Below are 15,899 nucleotides of genomic sequence, written 5' to 3'. Positions count from 1 at the left end.
TAACAATGAGTCTTTCCTACGACGACGACAGGTGTCTGTAATACAGCCAACCAGCACTCGCGGAATCCACACAAAAGGTATTTCTACTGCATCTTGCCTATGCCGCACGCCATCGCTCATCCATATATTTATATGTACATATTATATCCCTCCCTTTACATTTGTGTGTATAAGGTAGTTGTTGTGAATTTGTTAGATTACTTGTTAGATGTTACTGCATAGTCGGAACTAGAAGCACAAGCATTTTGCTACACTCGCATTAACATCTGCTAACCATGTGTATGTGACCAATTACATTTGATTTGATAAGGAGCATTGGTGGCAAATCTGATGGCCGAATGGTAAAGAGCATCTAGCCGCTCGAGAGCACCTTTACCTGCCGATCTATAAATTACGTCTCTGTAATCTAGCATGGGTAGGATGGTCATCTGAATCAGGGTTAGTTTGGCAGCTGGGGTGAAAGAGGAGCGATTACGATAGAGGAAACCAAGTCTAGATGTAACCTTATTCTTATTCTGCAGCTTTGATATGTGCTGAGAGAAGGACAGTGCACCGTCTAGCCATACTCCCAAGTACTTGTATGAGGTGACTACCTCAAGCGATAAACCCGCAGAGGTAAGTAATCACACCGGTAGGAAGAGGAGCATTCTTCTTACCAAACCACACAACCTTGTTTTGGAGGTGTTCAGAACAAGGTTAAGGGCCTAGAAAGCTTTGTTGTAGAACGTTTAACACAAAATCCGGGAAGGGGCCAGCTGAGTATAAGACTATCATCTGCATATAAATGGATGAGAGAGCTTCCTACTGCTTGAGCTATATTGTTGATGTAAATTGAGAAGAGCATGGGGCCTAGGATTGAGGCATGGTGACAGGCAGTGGCGGAGACAGCAGATGTTCTGAATTTATACACTGCACTCTTTGAGAGAGGTAGGTAGCAAAACAGGCCAAAGACCCTCAGTCACCATTACTCCTTAGCCGGCTCACAAGAATGGAATAGTCTACAGTATCAAAAGCTTTGGTCAAGTCAATAAAAATATCAGCACAACATTGCTTAGTCAGGGGCATTTAGGACATTTAAAGGTCCTTTAAACCAGATTGCATACCAGAGAAAATACTATAGACATCAAGAAAGCCAATCAGTTGATATTTGACAAGTTTTTCCAACACTTTTGATAAACAGGGCAAAATAGAAATTGGCCTATAACAGTTAGGATCAGCTTGATCTCCCACTTTAAATAAAGGATGCACCGTGGTTGCCTTCCAAGCAATGGGAACCTCCCTAAAGAGTATGTTTGGGGTACAAATCATTACAATCCAGACAGAAAATATTTACACAAGAAGCAATCTAATATCACACAGTCAAACTTTCAGTCATTTAGTAAGTTCCCCATTCTGCAGGTTAAAAATGTCAGAGATAGGCTTGGTGATGATAAGGGCAGCAACCTTAAAGAAGAAAGGGTCTAAAACATCTGACCCAGATGTTTTTTGGGGGTCAAGTTTAAGGAGCTCCTTTAGCACCTCGGACTCAGTGACCACCTGCAGGGAGAAACTTTGTAGTGGGGCAGGGAAAAAAGAGGGAAGAGCATCGGGGCTAGTCACATGAAAAGGGGTAGGAGATGAGGAAATGTTGGACAGGCAAGGAGGCATGGCTGTGTCGAATAGGAATCCTGACTTAATGAAGTGGTTTTTAAAGAGCTTAGCCATGTGGTCCTTGTCAGTAACAACCATGGGCAGCTGTGAGGAGGGTTTATTCTCCAGGTCTTTAACCGTTTTCCAGAACTTATTAGGGTTAGACCCACAAAGAGAGAATGGCTTCTTAAAGTAACTCACTTTGGCCTTCCGGATAGTGCACTTATAGATCACGGTCGATCCAGGGGCTGAACCCGTTTTTAAATTCTCATTATCTTTATGGGGCATGTTTGTTAACAATACCACTGAAAATATAAAAAAGAAGGTCCAAGTGTCTTTGACAGAAGGGATCAAGCTAATTCTATACCATTTTACAGAGGCCAGGTCACGAAGGAAGGCTTGCTCATTAAAGATTTGTAGCAGGTGTCTATGACAAATCAGGACAGGTCGTTTCACTGAGCAGCCATTACAAACACAGGCTGTAAAATAGGGATCACTAAGGTCATTACAGAAAACACCAGACTGATACCCATCAGGATTATTTGTGAGGATAACATCAAGGAGAGTAGCCTTTTCTGGGTGTTTGGTGTCATACCTTGTGGGATTGGTGATAATCTGAGAAAGATTTATGGAATCCCATTGCTTTAGGACCTGGTCAGGTGGTCTCAGTTTAGGTCACCTAGCAGGACAAATTCAGACTTTAGTGTAAGGGGCCAGGAGAGAGCTTAGGGCATTTAGGGTACAGGCCGGTGCTGTTGGTGGACGATAACACCCAGCAATAGTCAACAAAGAGCTATTTGAAAGTTGAATGCTTATAACCAGCAAATCAAATTGTTTGGGGACAGACTTGGTCGAAACAACCAAGCACTGAGGTTGTACCTTGGAAAAGATTGCCACTCCACCAGCCAGCTTTGGGAGATCTGTCTTGCTGAAAAAGGTTATAACCAGAAAGGTTAAGATTAGTGTTCAAAAAACTATTTCTTAACCACGTCTCAGTAATGACCAACACATCTGGATTGGAGCTGTGAACCCACACTTTCAATTGATCCATTTTAAGCTTCTAGTTTTAATGTGCAGAAAACCCAGGCTTTTACGAGAGCAGAAATCAGTGAAGCAGATATCCGAGCACAAGTTATAATTGGGGCTAGCAACAGTAGATGGGTGTACATGCACATTTCCAGATATCATCAGCAGTAATACAATCAGGGCACTGCAGAGAACAGGGAGAGCTCTGCAGTGCTGATTTATGACATTTGAATGTGCATTAGATGGCAACAAGATCATATTGTACAGCAACATTTTATCAGGTAACATGAATAAAAAGCAGGCAAAAAGTGGTTAGAATAAACAGTCTGTCCCACAGTTGGGTAAACAAGCAAGTTCATAGTTAACAAAGCATGCAGGAGTCATGAGGAAAATACCATAAAGCACAATAAAAAAATATAGTGACTTGGGACTAGCCATTGTAAGTTCAGTGTTACTGCGACACAATATACAGCATCTTTTTAAAGTTGCAATTAATGTGTACACACACGAAAAACATTGTTGACCATTTAGGCTTTAACATTTTATGACATAATATCTTACAGAAATACGTAGTTCTTTGTAGGATAAGAAGTCAAAGATATCGATAATTGTGCTCATTATAGCCCTAATTATTCCTTTACTAAGTATACAGGGCGGGACTTTTATTTTGAAGAATTCCAAAAACCGTGACCCGGAAGTAGTTAGTTATTCTTAGATGTTTCACAGCAGTGTTGTCTAGGTTTTGGGTAGCTTCTCCAATAACAAAATTTAACTGCGGCAAGTGGCGCTGGTTAGTACATTTCACTCGTATCGTAATGTAGTATTTACAACACTTATTTGTTCTCATAACATGTCTTTTTGGGAGCATTTTGCTAGCTATTTTAGCTACTTGTCGTGATACATTTGCTACGCTGCTAATTAGCAAGCTAGCTGCAATATGACTAACTAGCGCATCATCACTTCGCATGACATTGTGCATTGAATGCTCTTCTAACCAGTGGTGTAAAGTACTTAAGTTAAATTACTTTAAAGTACTACGTAAATCGTTTGGCTGGTATCTGTACTTTTTAGATTTGACACATTTTACGACCCTACATTCCTTTAAAAAATAAGCATTTTTTACTCGATACATTTCCCTGACACCCATTCGTTACATTTTGAATGCTTAGTTAGGACAGAGAAATCGTCAATCACACTTATCAGGAGAGCATCCCTGGTCATCTCTACTGCCTCTGATCTTGCGGACTCACTAAACACGTGCTTCGTTTGTAAATGACCTCGGAGTGTGTCCCTAGCTATCCGTAAATTAAAACAATGTGCTATCTGTTTTGTTTATTAAAAGGAACTTGAAATTATTACTTTTGATACTTAAGTATATTTTAGCAATTACATTTACTTTTGATAAGTACATTTAACCAAATTGTTAGTTTTTTACTCAAATAGTATGTTCCTTTAGTCATTTTCTATTAAGGTATCTTTACTTTTAATAAAGTATGACAATTGTGTACCTTTTCCACAAATGGTGCTAATTATTAAATGTGCATGTTAATTGAAAGACGTTAGTCAGTAAACCATGTTTTACACGTTTCTGCGCTAACCTGGCTAGTTTCCTAAACACGGTCCACCTTGGGATCCCAAGGATTGCAGGTATTGGTGTTTGCCTTAACACTACACAGCTGATACAACGCCTGATGATTAGTTTATTATTTGAATCAGTTGTGTAGTGTTATGGCACTCCTTGGGGTCCCGAGGACCGAGTTTGGGAAACCCTGATCTAGACACATAATAGCTGATGAACGCTCAACTCCGTTCTCTTAAATCGAGGCGAATGTTTGCTAGTAAAATGTATCAAAACTCAACTCCGCCTCGATAAGACAACGGAGTTGAGCGTTCCTCAGCTAGCCCAATAATATACTATTTAACACACCGACAGCGTCATTGCCCAAAATAGTATGATGCATCATCTGGATATGTATGTAACAAAAGTTCAACATTCACCTTCTGCTACCATTTCTGTGAAGCCTTCCACGCATACAGTTTGACGCATACGTTCGATAAATCCAACGTATGCATCACACCGAACGCACTGCAACGGAAACGCAGTGTTTCATTGGAAATGAGTGTAATTCTGGTGTACCAAAATGCAATGAGGCTGTAGGATGCGTTCGAAGTGCAACCCTATAAAGGTGTGTACTAATTTAACCTTCATTTTTGGAAAATTATTTATTGCTGATATATAGCATACATATAACATATTTTTCCGAAACCGTACTGTAAATGATGCATGTTAACATTCAGAACAAGCGTTGGGGCACCCAACAAAACTCCCCCGGCCAGAAGTTACTATCATTAATAGGCGCTAAAAGCTTCTATGAATGGGCTAACCTGAGGCAAGGACCATATGTGGTGGTTAGTGGCTCAGCACTGATGGTCAGTGATGGGTATGTACCATGTGTTTTCTCCTCAGATGGGAATCTAACAAGTCAGAGCTTTGGAGAAGTAATCATGGCCACCCAGCCCTCGCAGACTCCATCCTTACGCTTCGGCCAGGTGGTCATAGGACCTCCTGGCTCAGGTAAAACCACATACTGCCGGGGGATGCAGGAGTTCTTGAGTCACTTGGGACGGGAGGTAGTTGTGGTGAACATGGACCCTGCAAATGAAGGGCTCCCATACCCCTGTGCCGTGGATATTTCAGAGCTGGTCACCCTAGATGACGTGATGGAGGGTTTGAACCTGGGGCCCAATGGTGGACTCCTGTACTGCATGGAGTACCTGGAGGCCAATTTGGACTGGCTGGAAACCAAGTTAGAGGAACATAGCGACTGTTACTTTCTGTTTGACTGTCCGGGTCAGGTGGAGCTGTACACCCACCAGAACTCAGTGAAAAACATCTTTGCTCAACTGGCCAAGTGGAACTTCAGGGTGAGATCGTTCAGGATTCTAAGATGTTTGTGCCCATTGGTGCTGGAATGTTGTGATTCCTAGTATGAATGATTCCCCAAAATAAACACTGTAGTATGTCAATCCATGCATGACACATTCAGTATCATTTAGGCTAACTTAAGAAATGTATTGTTTGCCACATTGATGGAGAATTTGGGGCTTTGACAAGTAGGCCTAGCTATTTGTATTGGGTGTTTATGGGCATGTGCTTTATTAGTATTGAGTCATAGTGCCTGTAGGTTGTGCTCAAATCACTGAGTGAGTTCTATTAACCTGAGCAGCGGTGCACCAGTCAATGACTCGTGACATTAACGGTCAAAATCAGTCAGGGAGGAGCTCCCTTCTAAAATCCCACAGTGTGGTGCATTGTCCAGAAACGCATCTCTTTCCATGAAATTTATGTTCGAATTTTCAAACGAGTTTTTATTGGGAAGGCAGATAGTGTTTTTATTAAAAGCAATCACTTTTGCTTTTAATAAAAGTAGAAGCATACTCATTACTCCACATGCTTAATCTAGCCTAGGCTTTGAACAGGGCACCTGGCTCACGCCCGGGGGGGCAGCCTGTTTCCAAAACAAATGCATTCGCTTTTCACCCTGTGCAAACTCACCCCACCGGGATAACCTGGGCCAGTTAGTTGAATCCCTGCACTGTCTCACTAACACTCCCTCTTTAATTACTCTCAGCTGACTGCAGTGCACCTTGTGGACTCTCATTACTGCGCTGACCCAGCTAAGTTTATCTCAGTGCTGTGCACCTCCCTCTCCACTATGCTGCACGTGGAGCTACCCCACGTCAACGTCCTCTCCAAGATGGACCTCATCGAGCAGTACGGCAAACTGGGTGAGATGAGATATCCTGGGTGATTATGAATATGGGCTTTGTATGGCTATATTCCCTCAGTTTCCCTCAAGTGTTTGATTTGACAGTTTGTCTTTAGCTGTGGAACTTGTTTCATTTTTGCACTTACTCTGTCTCTGGAATAGCCTTCAACCTGGACTTCTACACAGATGTTATGGACCTGACATATCTGCTGGATCACTTGGCTGCTGACCCTTTCTTTAGGAAGTTCCTCAAACTAAATGAGAAACTTGCTGGGGTCATACAAGACTATGGCCTTGTCTCTTTTGTGCCTCTCAATGTGCAGGTGAGACTTTGCTACTACCTTTAGACGTTCACTGGTTCTTGGACATCTGCTGTTTCTGGGTCATATTTATTATGGGACATGAAGTTCAGTACCTCCCTGTTTCAGATATTTTTCTTCTGCTTTGTGTCTACTAGTGAACACAACCACAATACTTTGTCAAAACTCATAATAAATACTGGTCCATTTTAGAAGGTGGGGTAAGGTTAAAACACTAGTCTCAACCTGGAGGATGAAGCTTGCATTTACATTTTTTGCCATTTAACCACTGACATCCTGCACTGTGCTCTATCTCCAGGACAGGGAGAGCATGACGCAGGTCCTGCGGACTGTGGACAAGGCCAACGGCTACTGCTTCGGCAACCTGGAGGAGAGGAACCTGCAAGCAATGATGTCAGCCGCTGTGGGAGCAGACTTCCAGTTCACCGCGTATCCTTTACTCACAGCTGCTATATTGATTTATGTGTTTGTTATTAAACCAGTCTATTCCACATGCTCAACCTATGAAACAAAGCCATTTTAAATGTAAAAAGTGTTAAAGGCCAAGCTCAGACCAAAACTAGATTTTCCTGTGTGTTATTTATAAATAGATATACAGTACCAGTCAAAAGTTTGGACACCTACTCATTCAAGGGTTTTTCTTTATTTTGACTATTTTCTGCAGCATTGTAGAATAATAGTGAAGACATCAACACTATGAAATAACACCATGTGGAATCATGTAGTAACCAAAAAAGTGTTAAACAAATCAATATCTTTCATATTTGAGATTCTTCAAAGTAGCCACCTTGATGACAGCTTTGCACACTCTTGGTATTCTCTCAAACAGCTTCAAAATTTGAGATTTTGGTTCCAACTGCCGTGTCTTTGTGATGGAATAGGAGGTATGATGGTGTGGGGGTGCTTTACTGGTGACACTGTCAGTGATTTATTTAGAATTCAAGGCACACTTAACCAGCATGGCTAGCACAGCATTCTGCAGCAATATGCCATCCCATCTGGTTTGCGCTTAGTGGGACTACCATTTGTTTTTCAATAGGACAATGACCCAAAACGCACCTCCAGGCTGTGTAAGGACTATTTGATCAAGAAGGAGAGTGATGGAGTGTTGCATCAGATGACCTGGCCTCCACAATCACCTGACCTCAACCCAATTGAGATGGTTTGGGATGAGTTGGACCACAGAGTGAAGGAAAAGCAGCCAACAAGTGCTCCTTATATGTGGGAACTCCTTCAACACTGTTGGAAAAGCATTCCCCAAGAAGCTGGTTGAGAGAATGCTAAGACTGTGCAAAGGGTGGCTACGTTAAATATTTTGATTTGTTAAACACTTTTTTGGTTACTACACAATTCCATATGTGTTCTTTCATAGTTTTGATGTCTTCACTATTATTCTACAATGTAGAAAATAGTTAAAATAAAGAAAAACCCTTTGTAGGTGTGTCCAAACTTTTGACTGGTACTGTGTCGTGTCTTTGGCATCATTAAAGGTGAAGACTGTTATTTTATTCAATTCTCAGTAATTATTATTACCTGATTAAACTAATCTTGTAAATTTAATTAACAAGGATGTCGGTGCACGACATCTGGTTATCTGCACGAACCCAGCCTAAACCATGAATCATCCATACACCAGTTGGCTTAATCATTTATTTATTAACTAACTAAATAATCACAGAAATGCATAAACAAACAAACAATAGATATTGGTTACTAACAAGGATAGGAAAGTCCCTATTGGGCTAAGCAAAAACAGTTTGGTTATAACACAATAGATTCAGAGAAGAGAATGTGTTTTGGGAAGGAAGGCTAAGGAACATTGGTCTTTATCGGACCTGGGAAGCTATTCTCACATAAATACATATGCTACTAACGATCGTTCATTCGGAAAAGCAATGCATTGTATTTACATGAAGTTGATTATGGTTTGTCCTCTCCTTTGTGGAATCTTGTTATGTGGTCACGTGGTCTGAGAGGTTCATCTCACTCTGGAAATTCGTCCATGTCGGTCAGTGTTCTCGTACTAGATTTGCGCATATGTTCAGCTGCAGTCTGATATATGCTGGTTTAGTATGCACTTCTTTAGGTGATCAATAGTTCAGAGTTCATACCATTTCATGTGTGGTGCAAGCTCTCATGTTTCCTGGTCTGTAGGGTTGAAATTAAAATGCGCCCTTTTTAAACATGAGGACAAATCCTCCCGTTATTTGGAACTCCGGTGACTTTGGGTAACGGGCTTTTATAGAAATGTAGAAAAGGGGTTGGTTCATCATTTCCAACCAATGCCTATTCACTTGGGCGTGGCTCCTGCCTTAGTTAAACTTGAAAGGGAAGATGATTTTCTCATTTTAAAAGTTAACAACATATTACATCATTTTGCAAATAGTTTCATCTTTACTCATTCATTTTATACAATAATTAGATGCAAACCTCATAACTGAGGCACCTGTATAAACAGAGTTAGGGTAATGTGGCTATATTGCCTTTCATAAGGTCACAAACATGAAACAAAACGGACCGGGTCATAGCTGGCTTCACCGACCGTTTACACATTCACCAAAATATGGATATTGTTCAGTTCTCCAATTCTGTGATGTTGTAGAAGTTCCTTTGTTCTACTGTGAAACTCTCTCCATACTGCATGGCCAGGGAGAGTCTCCATATGGAATTTATGACGTGGGGGTTAAGTTATAAAACTCCCCCTCCCCTCCTAACAGGAGAGGGGGTTGTTCACATCTCTGCTAGCCAATTCACTAAAATAGTTCTGGTCCATTTAAAGGTGCAAGATTTTTTATTTATTTATTTTATTTGACATTTATTTAACTAGGCAAGTCAGTTAAGAACATATTCTTATTTTCAATGACTGTCTAGGAACGGTGGGTTTAACAGAACGACAGATTTTCACCTTGTCAGCTCGGGGGATCCAATCTTGCAACCTTACAGTTAACTAGTCCAACGCAATAACGACCTGCCTCTCTCGTTGCACTCCACAAGGAGACTGCCTGTTACGCGAATGCAGTAAGCCAAGGTAAGTTGCTAGCTAGCATTAAACTTATCTTATAAAAAACAATCAATCATAATCACTAGTAAACTACACATGGTTGATGATATTACTAGATATTATCTAGCGTGTCCTGCGTTGCATATAATCTGACTGAGCATACAAGTATCTGACTGAGCGGTGGTAGGCAGAAGCAGGCGCGTAAACATTCATTCAAACAGCACTTTCGTACGTTTTGCCAGCAGCTCTTTGTTGTGCGTCAAGCATTGCACTGTTTATGACTTCAAGCCTATCAACTCCCGAGATGAGGCTGGTGTAACCGAAGTGAAATGGCTAGCTAGTTAGCGCGCGCTAACTAGAGGGACGGAAGCTATACTGTTTCACTGGTAATACTAAAGTGCCTATAAGAACATCCAATAGTCAAAGGTTAATGAAATACAAATGGTATAGAGGGAAATGGTCCTATAATAACTACAACCTAAAACTTCTTACCTGGGAATATTGAAGACTCATGTTAAAAGGAACCACCAGCTTTCATATGTTCTCATGTTCTGAGCAAGGAACTTAAACGTTAGCTTTCTTACATAGCACATATTGCACTTTTACCTTCTCCAACACTTTGTTTTTGCATTATTTAAACCAAATTGAACATGTTTCATTATTTACTTGAGGATAAATTGATTTTATTGATGTATTATATTAAGTTAAAATAAGTGTGCATTCAGTATTGTTGTAATTGTCATTATTACAAATAAAATAAAAAAATCGGCCAATTAATCGGCATCGGCTTTTTTGGTCCTCCAATAATCGGTACCGGCGTTGAAAAATCACAATCGGTCGACCTCTAGTTTGGACCATGATAGTTTGTTGGTGATGTGGACACCAAGGAACTTAAAGCTCGCAACCTGCTCCACTACAGCCCCTTCGATGAGAATGGGGGCGTGCTCTGTCCTCCTCTTCCTGTTGTCCACAATCATCTCCTTTGTCTTGATCGCGTTGAGGGAGAGGTTGTTGTCCTGGCACCACACGGCCAGGTCTCATCCTGTAGGGAGGTCAGGTCATCGTTGTCGGTGATCAGGCTTACCACTGTTGTGTCATCGGCAAACTTAATGATGGTGTTGGAGTCGTGCCTGGCCAAGCAGTCATGAGTGAACAGGGAGTACAGGAGGGGACTGAGCACGCACCCCTGAGGGGCCCTTGTGTTGAGGATAAGCATGGTGTATGTGTTGTTACCTACCCTTACCACCTGGGGGCGGCCTGTCAGGGATCCAGTTGCAGAGGGAGGTGTTTAGTCCCAGGGTCCTTAGCTTATAGTGATGAGCTTTGGTGTTGAACGCTGAGCTGTAGTCAATGAATAGCATTCTCACATACAGTGGCAAGAAAAAGTATGTGAACCCTTTGGAAATACATGGATTTCTGCATAAATTGGTCATCAAATTTGATCTGATCTTCATCTAGGTCACAACAATAGACAAACAGTCTGCTTAAACTAATAACACACAAACAACTATATGTTTTTATTGAACACACCGTGTAAACATTCACAGTGCAAGGTTGATAAAGTATGTGAACACTTGGATTTAATAACTGGTTGACCCTCCTTTGGCAGCAATAACCTCTTCTGTAGTTGCGGATCATACCTGCACAATGGTCTGTTTCAGTTCAGCAATATTCTTGTGATGTCTGGTGTGAACTGTTCTCTTGAGGTCAGGACTCTGCCCGGGCCACTCCAGAAGTTGTATTTTCTCTGTTGAAGCCATTTTGTTGTTGATTTACTTCTGTGTTTTGGGTCGTTGTCCTGTTGTATGACTTAACTTCTGTTGAGCTTCAATTGGTGGACAGAAAGCCTCCTGCAAAATGTCTTGATAAACTTGGGAATTCATTTTCCGTCGACGATAGCAAGCTGTCCAGGCACTCAGGCAGTAAAGCAGCCCCGCCACCATACTTTACAGTTGGGATGAGGTTTGATGTTGGTGTGCTGTGCCTTTTTTTTTCTCACATAGTGTTGTCTGTTTCTTCCAAACAACTCAAATTTATTTTCATCTGTCCATAGAACATTGAACATCATTATTGTTTAGTGTTTTACGTATCGTAGTATCGTCAACAGAGATGTTAGCATGTTCCAGAGCATGTTAGCATATTTCTGTAAGTCTTTAGCTGACACTTCTTTACCTCATTGAGTGTTCTGCGCTGTGCGCTTGCAGTCATCTTTGCAGGGTGGCCACTCCTAGGGAGAGTAGCAGCAGTGCTAAACTTTATCCATTTATAGACAATTTGTCTTTCCGTGGACTGATGAACATCAAGGCTTTTAGAGATAATTTTCTAACCCTTTCCAGGTTTATGCAAGTCAACAATTCTCAATCTTAGGTCTTCTCTTTTGTTCGAGGCATGGTTCACGTCAGGCAATGCTTCTTGTGAAAAGCAAACTCAAATTTTGAGAGTGTTTTCTGTAGGGCAAGGCAGCTCTAACCAACATCTCCAATCTCGTCTCATTGATTGGACTCCAGGTTAGCTGCCTCCTGACTCCAATTAGCTTTTGCAGAAGTCATTAGCCTAGGGGTTCACATACTTTTTCCAACCTACACTGTTAATGTTTAAATTATGTATTCAGTATAGACAAGAAAAATAGAATACTTTTTGTGTTATTATTTTAAGCACACTGAGTTTGTCTATTGATGTGACTTAGATGAAGATCAGATCAAATTTGATGACAAATTTATGCAGAAATCCAGGTAATTCCAAAGTGTTCACATACTTTTTCTTGCCACTAGGTGTTCCTTTTGTCCAGGTGGGAAAGGGCAGTGTGGAGTGCAATAGAGACTGCATCATCTGTGGATCTGTTGGGGTGGTATGCAAATTGGAGTGGGTCTAGGGTTTCTGGGATAATGGTGAGCCATGACCAGCCTTTCAAAGCACTTCATGGCTACAGATGTGAGTGCTACGGGTCGGTAGTCAATTTAGGCAGGTTACCTTAGTGTTCTTGGGCACAGGGACTATGGTGGTCTGCTTGAAACGTTGGTATTACAGACTCAGTCAGGGACAGGTTGAAGATGTCAGTGAAGACACTTGCCAGTTGGTCAGCGCATGCTCGGAGTACACATTCTGGTAATCTGTCTTGCCCTGAGGCCTTGTGAATGTTGACCTGTTTAAAGGTCTTACTCACATCGGCTACGGCGAGCGTGATCACTGTCGTCCGGAACAGCTGATTCTCTGATATATGTTTGTGTTACTTGCCTCGAAGCAAGCATAGAAGTAATTTAGCTTGTCTGGTATGGTCGTGTGACTGGGCAGCTCGCAGCTGTGCTTCCCTTTGTAGTCTGTAATAGTTTGCAAGCCCTGCCACATAAGACAAGCGTTGGAGCCGGTGTATTACGATTCAATCTTAGTCCTGTATTGACGCTTTGCCTGTTTGATCGTTCGTCGGAGGGCATAGTGGTTTTTCTTATAAGCTTCCGGGTTAGACCCGCTCCTTGAAAGCGGCAATCCTACCCTTTAGCTCATTGTGGATGTTGCCTGTAATCGATGGCATACTTCTCAATGCCATCAATGTCATCGAAAGAATCCTGGAACATATTCCAGTCTGTGCTAGCAAAACAGTCCCGTAGCTTAGCATCTGCTTCATCTGATCATTTTTTCATTGACTGCGTCACTGGTGCTTTCTGCTTTAGTTTTTGCTTGTAAGCAGGAGGATAGAATTATGGTCAGATTTGCCAAATGGAGGGCGAGGGAGAACTTTATACGCGTCTCTGTGTGGAGTAAAGGTGGTCAAGAGTTATTTTCCCTGTGATTGCACATTTAACCTGCTGATAGAAATGAGGTCAAACGGATTTAAATTTCTCTGGATTAAAGTCCCCGGCTACTAGGAGCGCGAGCTGCGCGTAAAACCCGCCAGCTGTATGTTCTTCATGTCGTCATTCAGCCACGACTCGGTGAAACATAAGATATTAAAGTTTTAAATGTCCCATGGGTAGGATATACGTGCTCGTAGTTCGTCTATTATATTATCCAATTATTGGCTAATAGGACCGATGGTGAAGGCAGATTACTCACTCGCCGTCAGATCCTTCGAAGGCACCCAGATCTACATCCCTGATATTTCTGTCTCTTTCTCCTGTGAATGACGGGGATGAGGGCCTTGTCGGATGTCTGGAATAAATCCTTCGCGTCTGACTCGTTAAAGAAAAAAATATTTTAGTACGGGGTGAGTAATCGCTGTCCTGATATCTGGAGGCTCTTTTCGGTCATAAGAGACTGTGGTAGAAACATTATGTACAAATAACGTGAAAAAACACATAATAGCACAATTGGTTAAGGGACCGAGAATTGGTTAGGGGACTGGGAATTATCACTTAAATAGACCAACAAGAGTTCCAAACCCCTTTGCCAATAACAGCTAGTTTTCCATTTTCCCCTCCCCACTCAGACCATTCCCAGACTGTCCTAGCAAAATTCTTGCTTGAGAAATTGATCTTTGCTAAGAAGCTATTTTTGTTTGTTTTTATTTAAAATGGTCAAGAAGAATCTGTAAGATACTTAATTGTTACCCAAAAAGGATTTGATATTGAGATAAAAACTGCTGCATTTCGACCTTTTTTTTTTAAAGCAGTCTCAGCAAGTGGTGACAATTATTTGAGTTTGAATATTGTGTTCTGCTGTAAACAGATCTGCCTGTATAGTGCTGCTTAACATAGATGACTGGTCAACACTCCTAAGCATTTCACTGTTGGTCTACACCTGTTGTTTATGGTGCATGTGACGAGTAGCATTTTGATTAAATTTTCTTAAATTTGACCCCTAGAACTCTAGGAGTGCAAGAGAGGTATGTTGAAGATGGTGAAAAGACCGTGGAGGAGGAGGTGATGGATCTGTAAAACAACAGACACCCATCAATGGATGCTGCTGACTTCGATGTTGCTTGCACTGGACCAGCAAAGAACCGACAGTACACCATTTGTCCCGTGGAATTGGGAGTGTCAAACGCACCAAATGCTATTTTTCTTTCACTCTTTGACTGAACACGTAAATAACTTTTATCTTGATATGGCTGCCTCTGGTTATATAGAGAGGAGAGAAGGGTGGAGAAAGGGTTAGAAGCATCAGTCTGCAAATAGAATCCAAATCAACTGCTTCTTACCACACAATCCAAGAATTGGATCAATCTGGGTTAAGAGTTTGAATTTATATATCCTTGGCTTTGTGGCTGGTTTATAATGCTAGTGTTAGTACAGACTACAGTGTGTTGTTTAGTTGGATGCAAATGTTGATCTCTTATTCTGCCAGTGAAAAAGATGGACAAATCCAGGAGCTCTGGACTACAGATAATTATTTACATATTGAAATGAGAAATACCCTGGTGTGGGGCAGTTTGGTCAGCCCTTCAGTCTATAAGGTGTGTACATTGGGTATGAATCCCTTTGTAGATCAGCAAAATCAACTGTTAAACGTGTTTTCTACATTTCATGAATAAAGTTTGTGAAGAGTTGGTCTTACATGCATGTACAGATGTACCCTCTTGTGTTTGTGTGGACCTATAGTGTATTAGGTGCAGACCAGCAGAGGGTGAGGTGGACTATCTCAAACTGAGCATCATCATCTCCCTATCTACCCCAGACCTGTGACACATTTAGATTAGGAAGAGGCAGAGAGGGAGAATTCAGAGTGGAGCTTTAGTCAGATCAGCAGCATAGGTACTGGTACCCTGATGCAGCAGTTCCCTTCATTTCTCTCCAGAATTTAATCAGGTAACTGTTGTTCTCCGTAGGTGGCAGCTGATAGCCAACAGAAAGAAGCTCGCAGGCGGATTAAAACAATAGACGTGTGCAAAACAGTAGGCAAGATTCCTAACCAAACCTGATTTAGATGCTCGCTTTAACGATGTAAAATGAAACACAGAGGTTTAAAATACACACACAAAATATACACTTATGTAAAATGATACACAGAGGTTTAAAATATATACACTTATATATATACACTGAATGTGGATATGTTTTATCCATGGATAATTGCTTTCTTGTAAACTGTTATTCCCTGTAAAACCAAGAACATTGGCAGTATATTGGCTGTCAAAACTAACCCTACTTAAAGAAACATCAATAAGTGCATCAATGACGTCTTCCCCACAGTGACTACATACATACCCCAACCAGAAGC

At 41.4% G+C, this 15,899-nt stretch overlaps 1 protein-coding gene across 1 annotated transcript; it reads left to right on the top strand.

Moving 5' to 3' along the window:
- The first annotated feature begins 3,356 nt into the window (after positions 1-3,356).
- On the top strand, positions 3,357-15,245 carry gpn2 (GPN-loop GTPase 2). The gene is made up of 6 exons (XM_029630321.2): positions 3,357-3,445; positions 5,123-5,580; positions 6,288-6,444; positions 6,588-6,748; positions 7,044-7,174; positions 14,545-15,245. Exons 2-6 carry the CDS (start codon positions 5,161-5,163, stop codon positions 14,615-14,617), a joined length of 942 nt encoding a protein of 313 aa, XP_029486181.1. The 5' UTR covers positions 3,357-3,445; positions 5,123-5,160; the 3' UTR covers positions 14,618-15,245.
- Positions 15,246-15,899: the final 654 nt, after the last annotated feature.

Source organism: Oncorhynchus nerka, linkage group LG3 (genome assembly GCF_034236695.1).
Source record: "Oncorhynchus nerka isolate Pitt River linkage group LG3, Oner_Uvic_2.0, whole genome shotgun sequence".
Taxonomy (NCBI): Eukaryota; Metazoa; Chordata; class Actinopteri; order Salmoniformes; family Salmonidae; genus Oncorhynchus; species Oncorhynchus nerka.
This window is presented reverse-complemented; position numbering and strand designations above follow the sequence as displayed.

What these genes read in the sequence shown, in the direction of transcription:
- gpn2 (XM_029630321.2), top strand. Translation starts at nt 5,161, where the DNA reads ATGGCCACCCAGCCCTCGCAGACTCCATCCTTACGCTTCGGCCAGGTG. An exon ending in CGAGCAGTACGGCAAACTGG is followed by an intron (nt 6,445 to 6,587) that starts GTGAGATGAGAT and finishes TCTCTGGAATAG; the next exon opens with CCTTCAACCTGGACTTCTAC. An exon ending in GCAGACTTCCAGTTCACCGC is followed by an intron (nt 7,175 to 14,544) that starts GTATCCTTTACT and finishes TTTGACCCCTAG; the next exon opens with AACTCTAGGAGTGCAAGAGA.